This window comes from Rhinatrema bivittatum, chromosome 3 (genome assembly GCF_901001135.1).
Source record: "Rhinatrema bivittatum chromosome 3, aRhiBiv1.1, whole genome shotgun sequence".
Lineage (NCBI taxonomy): Eukaryota > Metazoa > Chordata > Amphibia > Gymnophiona > Rhinatrematidae > Rhinatrema > Rhinatrema bivittatum.
In genome coordinates, this window is record NC_042617.1 from 281,056,912 (window position 1) to 281,076,073 (window position 19,162).

At 50.4% G+C, this 19,162-nt stretch overlaps 1 protein-coding gene across 4 annotated transcripts in view; it reads right to left on the bottom strand.

Moving 5' to 3' along the window:
* BAZ2A (bromodomain adjacent to zinc finger domain 2A) overlaps nucleotides 1–19,162 on the bottom strand; it is a 248,264-nt gene that overhangs the window by 198,097 nt on the left and 31,005 nt on the right. For 3 of the 4 annotated variants that reach the window (XM_029594826.1, XM_029594825.1, XM_029594827.1), the window contains exons 6-11: nucleotides 3,146–3,376; nucleotides 2,986–3,049; nucleotides 2,235–2,343; nucleotides 1,675–1,776; nucleotides 1,201–1,411; nucleotides 768–829 (exon numbers count right to left, since the gene is read on the bottom strand). In XM_029594826.1, coding sequence (XP_029450686.1) covers nucleotides 768–829; nucleotides 1,201–1,411; nucleotides 1,675–1,776; nucleotides 2,235–2,343; nucleotides 2,986–3,049; nucleotides 3,146–3,376 — 779 coding nt within the window. The remainder of the gene's footprint in view (nucleotides 1–767; nucleotides 830–1,200; nucleotides 1,412–1,674; nucleotides 1,777–2,234; nucleotides 2,344–2,985; nucleotides 3,050–3,145; nucleotides 3,377–19,162) is intronic. The other variant, XM_029594828.1, reaches the window with a different exon arrangement.

Below are 19,162 nucleotides of genomic sequence, written 5' to 3' on the forward strand. Positions count from 1 at the left end.
GCCTAGCCTACAGAGGCTGCTCAACCCACCAGGCTGCCCATGCCCCTCGATCTCCAAAGGAGCAGGACAAACGTTGGAATGGCGTACCAAGCATGGAGTCGGGGGGAAGGAGGAAGCCCTACACCAAAAAACCCTCCTTCTCTGTCTCTGTATTTTTTTATGATTTTTTTTTTAAACTTACTTAAGCTCAGCCTCTGGCTGCGGGGAGAGAAAGTATATGCCGTCACTGCCATGCCTGGCTTCCTGCACCCGCTGCCTTTCAAGCGATTAATAGCTAAGTCCACGCCGGCTGAAAAATCAGCTACTAGATCAAGGCACTCATCTGAGGGACCACGGAAATCACCTCAGGAATTCTCAACTGGGGGAGGGACCTTTTGGTATCACCGCTGGAGAGCGCGGTGAATTTAGTTTCTTTTATTTCTCCTTTTTCAAATCAAAGCAATCCCAGTAGGGAGATGCACGTCCACCGTCTGCTGGAGATGGAGAATACTGGCAGGCTGATGTCACTGCAGAAGTATATACACTGTGACGTCAGTTTGCTCTGTCTCCATCTGCTGGTAGAGGTGCATAACCTACTTGTTCTGAATTCATCTGTCTGGACACTAAGAAATGAGGTTCATTGGCTGAGTGGTGCTTAGTTACTTCTGGCAAGCACGTGACATGTTGTGTAGCAGAGATCATTCATTATATACATTTACTTCTTTATTTCACCCATAAAATATTGTTCATCTGCAACTTAAAAACTGAACAAATGCGGTCCACAATACCTTTCTCCGCATTTTCTTCTTGATCTTACTCAGCTTTAATTTGTCTTCATCGCTTAGCACCTCTGAAACGGTTATGGAAAGAGAAGGAAGAAGAGCAAGACAAGGAGAATCTTTAGTCTGCAAGGACTCAGAATGAAATGAATCCCATTTCTAGCTATTCCCCTCTTGGATGCTGACATTATGGGCAGCAGTTATTGAATTCTCTTCTGACAGTTACAGTCTGTACTTCCCCTGGTTTTTCTGCCCTCAAGGAGCTCTCAGGCCGCCCCACCCTCTCCCCCCAATGTCTATGACCCAAAGGGAGCTCTCGGGCCTCCATCCTCCTCCCTCCAGTTTCCTCGAGGGAGGTCTTGGGCCATTCACCCATCTCCCCCCCACCCCCGGGAGTTCTCCCATGGCTCCTCCCTCTTCCCAGGGAGCTCTCTGCCCTTACCTTGATTTTCCAGTTTCTTCATGGTTCTGGCATCAGCTCTGCTCAGCAAGTTTCCATCCTTGACTTTGGGGGGCCGCCCCCTGCCCCGCTTCACCTTTGCATGCTCCTTGGCCCTCATCTTTTCAGTGTTGCGGGGACGCCCCCTCTTCCCAGTTATAGCCAGGATACGGGATGGGATTTCTTCACAGTTCAGCTTCACCCACTGCAAACCCTGAACAAAGAAAAGAAAGAAGACAGTGAAGTCCCAAGAGCTTCCTAATTTGGTCAAATCTACAGGCTAGAAGCTGCCGTCATAGCATCCCAACCTCACGCCTTGTCACACCACCACACCCTCACTGAGGAGCAAGAATAAAGAGCCCTTAGGGCCAATGACTTGGGGTGGGACTCCTTATTTTCAATTTCTATTCTTGTGATTCCATAACAAATCTATTCCTGCGTGATGCACTTTAAATGCGTGATGGTAGGAATACGCACTTCTGGTGTATCACGTTCTTCAAAGAAATCTCCGACAGGCATCCTGGGGCTGAAGCTGAAGTGTTCTCTTTGGACTGGCAGATTAGTATTTCGAGTCAGGTACTGCAAAAATAAAAAAAAAGTGGAGAGAATCCGGTCTCAGCAATGTGCTAAGAAGCAAGGCCATTAGCGCTGAAATTTCTCCCCCGACCCGCATCACCCCATCCAGGGCAGGGTGCCACATCTATGTCAGTGCAGGATTACACCTCCCCCCACCCATGCCAGCACAGAGATTTACCTCTGTGTCCTCCCAACTCAGGCAGGGTACCACACCCATACCAGCACAGAGCTGCCCCTCTCCTCCCTAGGGCAAGGGCCCCACACATGCCAGCAAGATCCTGCACAGCCATCTATAAACCTGCTTTCATTTGTCTTCCTCCCTGCTTGCTGAAAAGCCTGTGATGATGGTAAGGAGCCTCACTCTTATAACAGCTTTCAGATATTCCAGTGACATGACGTGTTCTTCACAACAAAAACAGCAGGAAGCCTGATGCTTCTTCACAAGGAACAAGCAGTGGTACCTTGATAACTTCAGGGAACTGCTTCATCCTTTTGCCACAGGGTCCATAATACCAGGTCTCTCCCTGCCAGCGGTGGCTACCCTTCTTGATGCGGACCTCTCGCTTCCACCTGCAGGGGGAATACACAAACAATACTTAGGACATCATTATGGGGATTCTGTAATTCTGCCAGCGACAGCAAAGACTGGTGTTTCCTAGCTCTGGATAGGTTGCTAGCATTAGAACATAAGAACATAAGAAATTGCCATACTAGGTCAGACCAAGGGTCTATCAAATCCAGTATCCTGTTTCCAGCAGTGGCCAATCCAAGTCACAAGTACCTGGCAAGTACCCAAACATTAGATAAATCACAAGCTACCATTGCTTATTAATTACTGTAATAGCAGTTTATGGATTTTTCCTCTAGGAACTTATCCAAACCTTTTTTAAACCCAGTTGCACTAAATGCTGTAACCACATCCTCTGGCAATGAATTCCAGAGCTTAACTATGCGCTGAGTGAAAAAGAATTTTCTTCGATTTGTTTTAAATGAGCTACTTGCTAACTTCGTCCTTCTGGTCATTTAGCCAGGGGGCTGTGCTGTTCACACACCGATATTCAATGTACTCCATCAGACTCTATAACCACGAGATAATGCATAAGGCAGTGAAATGGAGGTGACCTCAGAAAATCATAACCCTCAGCCCAAAAGGAAATAAAGCCATGGTGACAATCAGGCTCAAAGGATGGCGAGAGAGACTGACAGACTTACCCATGCTTCAGCGGGAGGATCACCTCTTCAACCGTGGCCATCCGTCTGCGCACAATATCGCCTGCTGAAAGAATAAAAAGCTCTGTTTAGAAATGATTCCAGTGCTCCCAGCCATGGTCTGGCAAGGTGAGGCTCAGATCAAGCTTAGAAATGCAGTTACCACTCGTGGATGCAGTGACAGGGCCCGGCGTTCCTCCCCCGCCATCATCACCATCCTTCCTTACTTCGACCTCCTCGCCAGTAAAAAGACAGGGCTCTGGGTAGCTGCTGACCACACTCTCCTCCAGGGAGATGTTCTGAAACTTCTCTTCCAGCGCTGGAGTTGATGTATTCAAGGCCTCACTTTCTTCCTGTTCCACTTCACGTTCATTGTTCAGATCAAAGCCACTGTCTGTGCGACATAACATATTCACTTCAGAGAGATACCAGGGCTGTGAATAACTAAAAGGGCTGAGAAGCAGAAAGCCTCTTAGCTCTAGGACTGGATACCAAAGGGGCTGGGGCAGAGGTCTAATACAGCCGGTAACCTCTAGGGCTGGATGCTTCAGGGCATGGGCACATATACAGCCTCTCACCTCTACGGCTGAATAGCTCAGGTACAGAGTGTCCGGGACAAAGCAATCATAATTTTAGCTAAAGACATCGCGACAGAGTAGGCACATCTTATTTAAATTATTTTTTTCATGCTGTCATATGTTTTGCAATACAATTATATATTATTTGCACTGGTATACTATCATGGAATAATCATATATGTCAGACTTCCACTAAAGGACCTTCATAACATTCGTGCAGGTTTATTTGACGTTTCCTCTTGTTTGGGTAATTTGGGATACAATAATACAGGAAATTACCAGGAATAATTATGACTAAAATAAAATACTAAACTGCTGGGTGGGAGGCAAAACCCAGCTGTCTGGACTGACCAGGAACATACAGGGAATTGCTGATATCAGCTTTATATCCTGCTAAAGCCCAGCTGTGACTCCATTAAGGACACTTTTTTTTTTTTTTTTTTTAAAGACACAGTCAGCCCAGCAACTAAAGAAATGAAAATGAAATACCTCCCTGCTGTAGGCTGTTGACTGAATCCTCAGGGAAGAAGTCCTCAGGAAAAGGAGAAAACCAGGACCCCTGGCTTTCCTAACCCTAGATATTGCGGGCTAAAGCAGAACAGGGATCATCAACCTGAGGGATGGCCTACAAAGGAACCTAGCATCTCAGGAAGCTCTTCTATTCTTCTTCACCTAAACTTAACTCTAATCTCCTTTTCTTTTTTTTTTAACTAGACTTGCAGATTTTCACCTCTACCATCTGCTAGAAATAGAGAAATACTGAAGGACTGCAGGTGGCATTCTCGGTTAAGTAGCAGTGCCTGAAAAGCTTTTTAGTTCTCTGCCTCCATCTGCTGGTAGGGATGCAAAACCAACTTGTCTGGACTGATCTGGGGTATGAACAGGAAACTGCAAAAGAAAATTATTCCTTACCTGCTAATTTTCGTTCCTGTAGTACCATGGATCAGTCCAGACGGTGGGTTATGTCCCCCGTCCAGCAGATGGAGTCAGAACAAACTTCGAGGGACTCACCATATAGGCCAGTACGCCCTCTGCAGGAGCTCAGTATACCGATTAGCAAAGCCCGAATAAGACAAGTCTGAATCAAGTTTGCGTAACTAGAAATGTAACTAGTAAACTCAACATCAACATGAAATAGGTAACACGACCAACTTGTGGGGAGCTGAGTTCATAATAGGAAAGAACCAGAAACATAATAAGCCGCTAAGAGAGCTAAACGAGCAGAAGAAGCGGAGCAGGACCAGGAACCCAAGAGTGGCGGGCGTCTGGACTGATCCATGGTACTACAGGAACGAAAATTAGCAGGTAAGGAATAATTTTCTTTTCCCTGTACGTACCAGGATCAGTCCAGACGGTGGGATGTCCCAAAGCTTCCCTAAACCGGGTGGGCCCCTGAGAGGCCTGCTCTGAGAACCTGCTCGCCAAATTGCCCAGAGGCTGACGCCGGGAGGTGCAGCCGGTAATGTCTTGCAAAGGTGTGCAGCGATTTCCAAGTTGCTGCCCGGCAGATCTCCTGAGGGGAGACAGAGCGAACCTCTGCCCAGGATGCTGACTGCGCGCGGGTAGAATGAGCCTTGATACCACACGGGAGAGGTCGTCCCGCTCCAATGTAAGAAACCGAGATGCTTTCCTTTAACCATCTCGCAATTGTTGTCTTTGATGCCTGAGAACCCTTCTTCGGACCTGACCATAGTACGAACAAGTGGTCAGTGACCCTGAAGTCGTTGGTAACTTCGAGATAGCACAGTAACGTACGCTTGACATCCAAGAGACGAATGGACCTTGACTTGTTGGACGCGAAGGATGGAAGGTTCACAGTCTGATTCAAATGAAAGGACGACACCACCTTCGGAAGGAAGGAAGGGATGGTGCGGATGAAGACGCCCGAGTCCGTGAAACGTAGATAAGGTTCCCTGCAAGATAAAGCTTGAAGTTCCGAAATGCGCTGAGCAGAACAGATGGCAACGAGGAAGATGGTCTTGAGCGTGAGATCTTTAAGAGTAGCTCCACGGAGAGGTTCGAAGGGAGAACCCGACAAGGCCCGAAGGACTAGCTTGAGACTCCAGGAGGGACATGGATCCCTTAACGGAGGTCGCAAGTGCTTAACTCCCCTGAGGAAACAGGCGATGTCCGGTTGGAGGAGTAGTGAGCCCCCAGGCTGCACCAGTGAGCTAAGGGCAGCCACCGGTACTCGAACTGAATTATAGGCAAGGCCCTTGTCCAGCCCATCTTGAAGAAACTGTAGGATCTGTGATACCGATGCCCTCGTGGTCCGAATGTCCTGTTTGGAGCACCACAGCTCGAAAACCTTCCAGACTCGGATGTAAGCCACCGAGGTAGACGTCTTCCGAGCCCGCAGCAGAGTCGAAACTACCGCCTCCGGGTATCCTCTGCGTCTGAGGCGACGCCTCTCAAAAGCCAAGCCGCAAGACAGAAGAGTTCTGCCTGCTTGAAAAATACCGGTCCCTGATGCAACAGACGAGGGAGATGTCCCAGTCGTATTGGTCCGTCGATCGCTAGTTGAAGCAGATCTGCAAACCAGGGCTGACGAGGCCACTCTGGGGCGACGAGGATCACGCTTCCCCGATGCCTTTCGATCCGGCGCAGCACTCTGCCCACCAGGGGCCAAGGCGGGAAGGCATAGAGAAGAAGATGTGGCGGCCACGGGAGAACCAGGGCATCCACTCCCTCTGCGCCGCGCTCCCTTCTGCGACTGAAGAAGCGGGCAGCTTTGGCGTTGATCGCGGTCGCCATCAGGTCCAAGTGTGGGGCACCCCACCGACGGACAAGAAGTTGCATCGCTTCGTTGGAAAGGGATCACTCGCCGGGATCCAGCTGTTGACGACTGAGGTAGTCCGCCTGAATGTTGTCCACCCCGGCAATATGCGAGGCTGCCAGTCGTGCAAGGTGAATTTCCGCCCATTCCATCAGAAGGGCCGCCTCGAGCGAGACGAGACGGCTGCGCGTCCCTCCTTGCCGATTGATGTAAGCTACTGTGGTTGCATTGTCCGAGAGGACCCTGACCTCTCGGTTCCGGACCAGAGGGAGGAAGTGAAGGAGCGCCAGATGGACCGCTCTGGTTTCCAGGCGGTTGATTGGCCATGTCGATTCCGTCTTCGACCACGTCCCCTGAGTGGCACTGCGCCCGCAGACGGCTCCCCATCCGACTAGACTTGCGTCGGTGGTAACCACCGTCCAGTTGGGCACCTCGAGGGAAACGCCTCGAGCCAGGTGCGCCGGTACCAACCACCACCGTAGACTGTCCCTGGCCGTCTGTGGAAGCGGGAGTATAATCTGATAATCCTGTGAGACCGGTTTCCAGCGAGATAGCAGCGCCGCCTGAAGAGGACGCATATGCGCAAACACCCAAGGTACCAGGTCGATGGTGGAGGCCATCACGCCCAGAAGCTGAAGATAATCCCAAGAGGTGGGTTCCTGTAACGCAGAGAAGCGCCGTATGTGTTCCCGCAAAGATTGAGCCTTGTCCTGCCGGAAGAACACCTTGCCCTGACACGTGTCGAAGGTCGCCCCCAAGAAGTCCAAGTGTTGCGAGGGTACGAGGGAGCTCTTGGAGAAGTTCACCACCCAACCCAGGGAACGCAGAACTTGTATGACCCTGGCCACCGAGGCTTGTCCTTGGCTGAAAGACTTCGCCCGAATTAGCCAATCGTCCAGGTAGGGATGAACCAGAATGCCCTCCTTCTGTAGGGTCGCCGCCACTACTACCATGATCTTGGTAAACATGCGAGGAGCGGTTGCCAGCCCAAAGGGAAGGGCCTTGAACTGAAAGTGCTGACCCAGGATCTTGAAACGGAGAAAACGCCGATGAGCCGGAAGGATTGGTATGTGCAGATACGCTTCCGTTAGATCTAGGGAGGCAAGGAACTCCCCCTGATGCACTGCAGCGATCACTGAGCGTAGCGTCTCCATACGGAACCTGAGGACCCGTAACGACTTGTTGACCTCCTTTAGATCCAGGATGGGCCGAAACGATCCGTCCTTTTTGGGCACGACGAAATATATAGAATAATGGTCCAAGCCCACCTCGCCGAAGGGGACGGGTGAGATGGCCCCTATCGTCTGCAAGCGATCCAGAGTTTGCTGAACCGCTGTCCTCTTGAGGTCTGAGCCGCAGGGGGAGAAGAGGAACCTCTCTCGCGGGGGGCGGGCAAACTCCAAAGCGTAGCCGTCTCTTATCGTATCCAAGACCCACTGGTCGGAGGTGATACGCACCCACTCCTCGTAAAAATCCGCAAGACGCCCCCGATCCTGGGGTTGGAGGAGTGGGTGACTCTGGCATCATTGCGGTGGCTTGGGCGGGGGATTCCCCTGCCCCGAACCATCACGTGAGGGCCGGCGGCCACGAAAGGACCGCGGCCAGGCCTGAGATCTGGAGGAGGAGGTAGACCTAGTCCCCCGTCTGCCTGTAGCTCCTGTAGCGCCGCTGCGCTCTGGCCCTGGTTCTAGAGGAGCCAAAAGATCTCGACGGACGATGTCTATCGTCAGGTAAACGGTGGACCGCGTTCTCCCCCAGGGACTTGATAATCTGATCCAAGTCCTCACCGAAGAGAAACTTTCCTCGGAAAGGTAGAGAGCCCAAACTTGACTTAGAAGAGGCATCCGCCACCCAATTACGAAGCCACAGGAGACGTCGAGCCGCTACCACCAAAATCATGGATCTCGCCAGGACTCGGAAGAGGTCGTATAGGGCATCCGCCCCGTAGGCTATGGCCGACTCCAGGCTATCCGCCTGGGCGGCTTCTTCTGGAGGCAAAGCTTGAGAAGTAAGGAGTTGCTGCACCCATTGAAGACTGGCTCGTTGCGCGAGCGAGCTGCACATGACTGCTCGCATCCCCAGGGCGGAGACCTCAAAAACGCGCTTGAGGAAAATTTCCAGCTTGCGGTCCTGCGTATCCCTCAATGCTGCTCCGCCTGTCACGGGAATTGTCGTCCTCTTGGTGACCGCTGACACCGCCGAGTCAACCTTTGGGACCTTGATAAGATCCAGAAAATCCTCAGGAAGCGGATACAATTTCTCCATGGCTCTACTGACCTTTAAAGATGCTTCAGGAGTATCCCACTCCCTGGACAGGAGCTGCAAAAAAGAATCATGGATAGGAAAAGCTCGAGATCGTGGCCGGAGGGCGGCTAGAACAGGATCCCCCTTCCTGGAGGACGTGGCGACGGCAGGGGCCACAGGAGCCGGCGGGTCCGGCGGCGGGTCCAGGTCCAGCTCCCGTAGAATCTGAGGAATCAGAGCGTCCAACTCCTCCCGCTGGAAGATGCAGAGCGCACGTGGGTCGTCTCCCTCTGCCTGCTGTTATGCTAACCACGTAGATAGTAGTGGAACCGCGGGCTAGACCGCTTACCTGGAGGTGACACAAGTAATACACAGTCCGAGTCAGGGCAGGCGGCAGACAATCAGGAACCAGAAGCAGATAATCCAAAGGCAGGCAGCAGGCAGCGAAATCCAGTACACAGTCCGAGTCAGGCAACAATCAATAGGCAGAAACCAAGGCAAATCCCCAGACGATAGCTCAGAGAACAATCGTGGCCGAAGCAGTGAATCAGAGGAACTGCTCCCTTTAAATAGTCAAGTTTCCCGCGCAGAGGTGCCTCTGCCAGCGTCTGACGTCAGGGGGGCGTGGCCAGAGCTTTGAATCGCGCGAGAATTGGCTCTCCTAGTCGCGCGAAGATGCTGGCTTGTGTGCTGGAGAGAAACGCCGCGATCCTTACCCGATCGCGCTGCCGATGCCGCTGAATTATTCTCGTGGCTCCCCGGACCCCAGACAGCCCCTCCCACACGCCGCGTCGCCGCGCCCCACGCGGCCAAGGTAACACCTGCGCGTCCGGAAGCGCAGGATCCGCGGGATCTGAGGCGTCTCCCCCCGGGACTGGGACCAGCCCCGCTCCTCCCGGCGCAGGGTGGAGCCGGGTGGTCGGTGGTGGGGCCCCAGACACCGAACCCACCAGGTCGGGGTGGCCCTGCGGAGCAGACGGAATCCGTGGAGTCTTGGCAGGAGGGGGGCCCATGTTAAGGCCACCGGGAGCATCAAGGACCTGCAAATATGCACTGTGCATAAGCAGGATGAATTCCGGGGAAAATCGCGGTATAGTCGGGAGGGACCCCGGGTCCTTCGGTCCCTCCTCCGGATCAAGATTTGGTGGAGAAAGCTCCCCCTCCTCCTCATCTGGCCGCGCTGAGAAAGAATCCCCAGCACGCTGGAGATCCAAGATGGCCGCCCTTCCCGCCAAAGGCAGCGAAGTGGCCGGCCCGCGCCGCTGCGAAAGGAAGGAGAACTTGCTGAGTGGCTGCGAGGTGCCTTCCCCCCCGGGGAGGCACCTCGCGCAGATCCCCTCTCTGGAAATCCTCGACCCCGGCTCGCCGCAGGCCGCACATCGAGACGGCCGCAGCATCGGGATCACCGGGGGAGGAGCGGAAAGGCCACGGGGGGGGCCCCGAGGAGGAGGAAAGGTGCCGCGGGGGGGGGGCCCAACCGGCCGGCGCTGCCCGGTCGAAAATCGCCCCGAAGGCACAGGGGAAACGACCCTCCCTACAGCCGCGACCCCGGGGAATGCACGTCCCGGGTCCGTGGGGCGGAGGAAGCTGAGGTGGAGAGGCCGGCACCACCGGCTTCCATGAGGCACCCGCTCCCAAGTCAACCTAGACGCGAGGGAAAGAAGAAAACAAACAAAACAACTTACCCCCGGCTAGGTAGGAAGCGAAAAGGAGAGAGAAAATTAGAGGAGGCAAACAGCTTAGCAGAAAGCCACAAACCACGCCTCCCCAAAAATTGTCAATTTTTTTTTTTTTTCAAACTTCAAAACTTGATTCAAGACGCTCCCAAAAGGAAACAGAAAAGAAGAAAGAAGCAGAAGTACTAAAACCCTGCTACTCTGGGGGAACAACCGGTTCCCCTACTCGCATCTGCTGGAGTCAGAAGAATACTGAGCTCCTGCAGAGGGCGTACTGGCCTTTATGGTGAGTCCCTCGAAGTTTGTTCTGACTCCATCTGCTGGACGGGGGACATAACCCACCGTCTGGACTGATCCTGGTACGTACAGGGAATTGCTGATATCACCTTTATATCCTGCACTTGCCGTTGGCCATTCCACCCAAACCAATGTCATAAGAACATAAGAATTTGCCATACTGGTAGACCAAGGGTCCATCAAGCCCAGCATCCCGTCTCCAACAGTGGCCAATCCAGGTAACAAGTACCTAGCCTGATCCCAAACAGTAAATAGATCCCATGCTGCTATCGTCCAATGATGAGCAGTGGCTATTTCTTAATTCTACTAGGTTAATAACAGTTTATGGATTTCTCCTCCAGAAATTTGTCCAAATCTCTTTTAAACCCAGCTACGCTAACTGCCTTAACCACATTGTCTGGCAATTAATTCCAAAGCTTACTTGGGCATTGAATGAAATAAAGTTATCTCCAATTTGGTTTGAATGTGCTACATACTAACTTAGATGGAGTGCCCCCTAGTCTGTCTATTTTGAAAATAACCAATTTACATTTACCCATTCTATTACACTCATGATTTTATAGACCTCTATCATAGCCCTTTTAAGATGTCTCTTCTCCAAGCTCAACAGAACCAACCTCTTTAACCTTTCCTCGTAGGGGAGCTGTTCCATCTCTTTTGTTATTTTGGTCACCCTGTACTTGACTGAGCAAAGTTTGGTTAAATATCTTCAACTGAAAATATGTTAAATTGAGCAGAGAAGAACTTGTGAACCTGGAATGCAGCTGGTACTAGAACCCTGACAATGGCTCTTGCTGGTTTGTAAAAGAAAATCGGTTCTTACCTGCTAATTTTCATTCCTATAGTACCACAGATCAGTCCAGACTCCTGGGTTTTGCCTTCCCCAGCAGAGAAGTTTTCACAGCCACCGGCACATAACCTGGTGTAGCACCTGCAGTCCTTCAGTATTACTATGTACCCAAGCTGATACAGCAACACCTCCAACCAATTGGAGGTGATGCATACAGGGAAAAATAACCCATGCTATAGTTACACAATGTTAGGTTCCATATCAGGTGCTACCACCCAAGAAAGATCTAGGCGTCATAGTGGATAACACATTGAAATCATCGGTTCAGTGTGCTGCGGCAAGCAAAAAAGCAAACAATGTTGGGAATTATTAGAAAGGGAATGGTGAATAAAACGGATAATGTCATAATGCCTCTGTATCGCTCCATGGTGAGACTGCACCTTGAATACTGTGTACAATTCTGGTTGCCGCATCTCAAAAAAGATATAATTGCGATGGAGAAGGTACAGAGAAGGGCGACCAAAATGATAAGGAAAGACTAAAGAGATTAGGACTTTTCAGCTTGGAGAAGAGACAGCTGAGGGGGGATATGATAGAGGTGTTTAACATCATGAGAGGTCTAGAACGGGTAGATGTGAATCAGTTATTTAGTCTTTCAGATAATAGAAAGACTAGGGGGCACTCCATGAAGTTAGCATGTGGCACATTTAAAACTAATCGGAGAAAGTTCTTCTTCACTCAACGCATAATTAAACTCTGGGATTTGTTGCCAGAGGATGTGGTTAGTGCAGTTAGTATAGCTGTGTTTAAAAAAGGATTGGATAAGTTCTTGGAGGAGAAGTCCATTACCTGCTATTAATTAAGTTAACTTAGAAAATAGCCACTGCTATTACTGGCAACAGTAGCATGGAATAGACTTAGCTTTTGGGTAGTTGCCAGGTTCTTATGGCCTGGATTGGCCACTGTTGGAAACAGGATGCTGGGCTTGATGGACCCTTGGTCTGACCCAGTATGGCATGTTCTTATGTTCAATTTATGAAACAATATCCCCCGAACGAGCAGAAGAAGTAAAAAGCAACTTACAACTATAAACAATATTAAAAACTTTAACGAGAGACAAAAAACCTGTGCCATTCTTCAGATATTAAAGACAACAGACAAAAGACAGATCGAGCAGACTCTCCAAATGCACATACCCTTGGGCGGGACTCTAGACTGATCTGTGGTACTACAGGAACAAAAATTAGCAGGTAAGAACCAATTTTCCTTTCCCTGTATGTACCCAGATCAGTCCAGACTCCTGGGATGTACCAAAGCTTTCCTAACCTGGGTGGGACTGTGAGAGTCCCGATCGAAGGATGCCCTCTCCAAAATCAGTAATTTCTGGAGCATGGACATCCAATCTATAGTGTCTGGCAAAGGTATGTAAAGACTTCCAAGTTGCCACTTGGCAAATCTCCTGTGGGGACACTAGCTGACACTCTGCCCAGGAGGCCACCTGGGACCGAACTGAATGAGCCCTCTCGGACAGTATGACCACAAAAAAATTTAAGCAAAACCAAAGGCCTCTTTCAACCAACGGACAATCGTGGCTTTCGAAGCCTTCTGACCCATTTTTGCACCACTCCACAGCATAAAAAAGGTGATCCAACACTCAAACTGTTGGTCACCTCCAGGTACCACAACAAAACACGCCGGACGTCCACACGCCTTAACTATTTGGCATGAGGCATACCAAACTCCAGATTTTGGAAAGCAGGAAGTTCCACCAATTGACTCAAGTGGAACACCGAAACCATCAAGCTTGCAACAAGACCCCCGAATCAGAGATTCATAAGAAAGGCTCCCTACATAACAAGGCTTGAATCTCTGAGACCCTTCTAGCTGAACAAATAGCCACCAAGAATACCACCTTCAAAGTGAGATCCTTTATGATAACCCTTCTAAGAGGCTCAAATGGCATCGCACACAAGCCCTTGAGGACCAAGTTAGGCTCCAAGGCGGACAAACAGCATGAGTAGGAGAGCGTAAATGCTTCACTCCTCTGAGGAAGCACACCCCATCTGGATGCGTCGCCAAGGGCTTTCCCATGAACAAAACCACCCAGGGCCAAGACCTGTACTCTCAAGGAGATGAATGACAAACCTTTAATCAGTCCTTTGTGCAAAAAGGCCTGAGTCTGCAACTTCGAGGCTTGCTGAGGGTCACCCTTGATCAGCGCACCAGGACTCAAAAACTCTCCAGACCCTAGCATATGCCAAAGAGGTGGAAGTTTTTCAAGCTTGCAACAAAGTAGTAATAACATCCTCAGAATATCTCTTCTTCCTTGAACACCACCTCTCAAAAGCCAAGCCGCTAGACAAAGCGATCTGCCTGACCTAAAAATTTGGGTCCCTGGCGTAGCAGGTATGGAAGATGACCCAACCTCAGTGGTCCATCCACAGCTAGACTGACCAGATCCGCAAACCAAGGCCTCAAAGGCCACTCTGGAACCACCAGAATTACTCTTCTTGGATGGACCTCTATTCTCACTATTTTGCCCACCAGAGGCCATGGCAGAAACACGTATATCAGAACATCATTTGGCCAAGGAAGAACCAGGGCATCGACTCCTTCCACTCCTCGCTCTCTCCTGCAACTGAAGAATTGAGGAGCTTTGGCATTCCGCTGAGTTGCCATTAGATCCATTAGATCCAGAGAAGGGCAACCAAAATGATAAAGGGGATGGAACAGCTCCCCTATGAGGAAAGGCTGAAGAGGTTAGGGCTTTTCAGCTTGGAGAAGAGACGGCTGAGGGGGGATATAATAGAGGTCTTTAAGATCATGAGAGGTCTTGAACGAGTAGATGTGACTCGGTTATTTACACTTTCGAATAATAGAAGGACTAGGGGGCATTCCATGAAGTTAGCAAGTAGCACATTTAAGACTAATCGGAGAAAATTCTTTTTCACTCAACGCACAATATAGCTCTGGAATTTGTTGCCAGAGGATGTGGTTAGTGCAGTTAGTGTAGCTGGGTTCAAAAAAGGTTTGGATAAGTTCTTGGAAGAGAAGTCCATTAACTGCTATTAATCAAGTTTACTTAGGGAATAGCCACTGCTATTAATTGCATCAGTAGCATGGGATCTTCTAGGTGTTTGGGTAATTGCCAGGTTCTTGTGGCCTGGTTTGGCCTCTGTTGGAAACAGGATGCTGGGCTTGATGGACCCTTGGTCTGACCCAGCATGGCAATTTCTTATGTTCTTATGTTCTTATATGAGGAACATTCCATCTGTAGGTAATGATATTCATCGCTTCTTCCGATAGATCCAGGACAATGGGAGCTAACTGCTGAGAGAGTCAGCCTACATATTGTCAGACCCCGCAATATGGGAGGTTGCTATCAAAGACAAATGCTGCTCTGCCCAACACATCAGTATTTCCGCTTCCTGAGCCACCACTCGAGTCTTGGTCCCCCCTTGGTGGTTGATGTAGGTTACCGTCGTCGCATTGTTGGACAGGATCCTGACCGGGCAGTTATGCAAAAGAGGTAAAAATCTCCTAGAGGGCTAAATGCACCACTCTCGTCTCGAGCCGATTGATGGACCACAATGCTTTCTCCGAAGACCATTGCCCTTGGACTGACTGGGACTGGCACACTGCTCCCCAACCAGAGAGACTGGCATCAATAGTCACCACCTTCCACTGTGGAACCTCCAAAGTCCACTCCACTGCACAAATGGCGACACGAAAGTTATCATGACAGACTGGACCCTGCTGAGTCTGTAAGCGGCAGGGGAAGATGAAACTGCTTCGACACTGGATCCCAGCAAGACAGTAACACCTGCTGAAGTGGTCTCAAATGAGCAAAAGCCCAGGGAACGAGTTCCAAGGTAGATGCCATGGAGCCGAGGACCTGCAAGTAATCCCAGACCCTAGGATCATGGGCCTGCAAGAGACTCCAAACCTGAGAATGCAACTTGAGCATATTCCATGAGAAAAACCTTCCCCACTCAGGTATCGAAATGCGCCCTCAGAAAACTCAAGACCTGCGAGGGGAGAAGCTGGCTCTTAGACAAATTCACTATCCAACCCAATGATTGCAAGTGGCGCAACACCACTTCTACCACTTGCCTGCATAGGTCTTGCAACTTTGTTCGAATCAGCCAATCATCCAGATATGGGTGTTCCAGCACGCCGTCCTTCCTGAGCGCCGCCGCCACCACTACCATCACCTTGGTGAAGATCCACGGAGCTGTCACTAAATCGAATGGAAGGGCGTAAAATTGAAAATGCTCTCCTAGGATCATGAACCAGAGAAATCTCTGATGGTCCTGACGGAACCAGATATGCAGATACTCCTCCGTCAGATACAGAGACACCAAGAACTCTCCTCTTCGTACACCGTGACAACGGAACTCAAAGATCCCATCTGAAACCGTGGAACCTTGAGGGCTCAATTCACCTTCTTCAAGTCCAGAATTGGGCAGAATTCCCCATCCTTTCTGGGCACCACAAAATAAATGGAATAACATCCCATCCCTTATTCCTGCAGAGGCATGGGAACTATGGCTCCCAGCAGACGCAAGCGCTCGAGAGTTTGCAACATGACTCACTCCTTTTCTGCCGAGACACAGGGAGATACCATAAAAGAGACTCCTAAGAGGCCGAGCAAATTCTAAAATGTAACCTTATTCTATCACGCTTAGAACCCACTGGTTTGACGTAACCTTGGCCCACCCCCCGTAAAAATGAGAGAGAAGACCTTCTAATCCCTGGGATGGAGGAGTAGGTCAGTCTTGCTTGTGAAAGCTTAGCCCCTCCAGAACCCTGGCTTGCGCCCTCCCTGCCCACTCTATAGATCCGAAAGGACTGGTTCCAGGACTGCAACCTCCTCGAAACCTGCCTCTGCCCAGTAGCCCGAGCTCTGATCTGCTGAAAAACGCCTCTGGCACGATACCAAGAGGGTACTGGAAGAGACCCTTTGGACTTGTCTTCCAGCAATTTGTGAACTTAATTCTCTCCCAAAAGCTTTATTTGCTGCTCCAGGTCCTCGCCAAAGAGGAGCTTGCCTTAGAATGACAGTGCTCCAAGCTGAGCTTTCGAGGAGACTTTAGCCAACTAATTCTGCAACCAAAGAAGCATCCTGGCAGAGACTACAGACATCATCATTCTGGAAGAAGTACTGATGAGCTCATATACAGCATCCCCGCCATAAGCAACCGCTGCCTCTAGACGCTCTGCCTGCTGAGACTCAGAGGGTGACATACTTCTGTTTTCCTGTATCTGCTGCACCCACTGCAGTGACGCTTGAAACATAAAACTACTGCACACAGCCACCCGGATGCCCAGTGCCGACACCTTAAATATCTTTTTAAGATGCACTTCCAGCTTCTTGTCTTGCACATCCTTCATAGCCGTGGCCCCCGCCACTGCAATGGTCACTCTCTTCATAACTGCGGAGATGGAGGCATCCACCTTCGGAACCCGCAGGTGGATGCCTCCAGAGTGTCCTCTGGCAACAGATACAACTTATTTATAGCCTAGCTCACCTTAAGGCCAGTCTCCAGAGCATCCCTCTCACTGACCACCAACTATTTCACTGACTTATGAAACGGAAAAGTCCTGGCTGGATCCCGCAAGCCCGCCATGACTGGATCTATTTCATCCTGATTTGATTCCTCTTGAGGAACTATACCCAACTCCGCCAGAACATATGGTATCAGGGGTCCCAGTTCTTCCTCTTAAAAAAGGCAAAGCACCTTGGGATTGTCTCCATCCATCACTGGAACCTTTCCTGGCTCCTTGGCCAGGTCCTGCGGTCCCTGATAAGGATCAGTGTCTGAAGCGCTATCCCCCGGTGTCAATACTCGATCAGAATCTTCCAAGGAAGCCTCCTCAGCGGCCCCCAACTCCGGATGACCATGGACCCACCACCAAATCCTCGTGGACCCAGAAGTCCCTGAAAACATGGACCTCTTACCGGGCAGGGGTCCAGCTGCCCTGCTCTTGTGAGAGGGCTGCCCCACGGTCTTGCGGGCTAAAAAGGCTTTATGCATCAATACCACAAATTCAGGTGGAAAAGGAGAGAAACTCGCAAAATCATCCTCCAAATGCCTTCCGTGGCCTCCTCGAGGCTTAAATCGGCCGGAGAAAGCGCAGGTGGGAGATCCCCTCCCCCTGCTTTAAGCTGCAACTTAGCCGCAAAGGTTTCCAAAATGGCCATCATTCCCACGCTCAGCGGAAGCGGATCATCAGCCTCACGCTGTGCAGCTTTTGGCCCACCAGACTGTCGCTGCATAGGGGATGCCGCCGCAGGCCCTTCCGATGTGCCCTCCCCTGCAGCGAGGCACTGGGAACAGTGACCGGCGCGCAACAGGCGTGTGGAGTAGCGGCCACAGACGGAGTATCGATCCTCCTTCGGCATACCTGGGCACCGCGCCAACCACGCAGCAGACGCCTAAATGGGGAAACAAACCACCAAGAGAGCCAAAGAGCAAGTTTGCTTACCGTAAACGGTGTTTTCCGTAGATAGCAGATGAATTAGCCAGTCCTTATGGGTACGTCCTCCGTGTCACTAGGTGGCGGAGCTCTCAAAGTCTAAAAAATCTTTTAGACAGGTACTCCCTCCCTCCTGTATCCTGACAGGTTTACCTCAGGCTCCTCAGTCAGTATCAAAGCAAGGTAGGAATGCTAGAACTGTCCAGGGAAGTGGGCAGGTCAGCATGGCTAATTCATCTGCTATCTACGGAAAACAACGTTTACGGTAAGCAAACTTGCTCTTTTCATGTAGATAAGCAGCTGAATTAGTCATGCTGTATGGGAGTCCCTAGCTGATGTATTGAGCAATTAGTATGTTTCAGTGAATTTTAATTTTATTTTTTTTTTGCTCAATACGAAAAAAGTGGCAGACAGTTCCTATGAAGGCTGTATTTGTTTGGAAGTTTGCACTTCTGTAGAATAGTCCATCGAAAAAGGATCATCCACCGTCTGTCTGTGTAAACGCTGGTGGGATGCAAAATGTGCAGCGGTGATTGCGTCGCCGCTGTCCAAATGTTCATGAGAGGTGCTCGATGGGGAGAGAGGCAATCGAGGTTGACATCTCATGCACCTGATGTGACCCCAGGGACGCAGACAGCGCTAGCGACCTTCTATTATCGCTGAAAAGGATATAATTGGATATCTTTTTGGGTGAAGTTGTAGTCGTCATTGGACGCTCTTGTGCGTTGGGATTGACGAAGAAAACAGCCATGAGGGTCGATTGGGTGACAAAGTGCGCTTAATGTAGTATGCTAGTGCACGAGTACAATCAAAGGTATGTCAATCTCTCCTTAATGTTAATTGGAAGAGGTTTGGAAGGAACGTGGGTTAGATGATGGTTTGGTTAATGCAGAAACTGGACATCACCGTTAGTAGAAAAACTCTGGGTAAGCATGCAAGGTTACCCTGTTGTGGTGAGATTGAAGAGAAAGAGGGTAGTGAACCAATGCCTGTAATGCACTTGGTTATCCTGTAGGAGTTAAATCGAACAGGAAAGAAAACACCTTCTATCGGTCCGATACAGTAAAAGTCGCGGGAGAGCGGGCGTTTGCCCGCTCTCCCGGCGCGCGCACAGGCAATTCTCCTGTGCACGCGATTCAGGGGGGAAGAATATGCTAATGAGGGCCCGCAGTAAAAAGAGGCACTAGGGACACTGCAGCAGCTGTCAGCGAGTGACAGCCGATGCTCAATTTTGCCAGCGTCTGTTCTCAAACCTGCTGACAGCCACGGGCTCGGAAAACGGACATTAAGTCGGAGGCCCCAAAAATAAAAAAAAATAAAAAAATGTTTAAATCAGCCC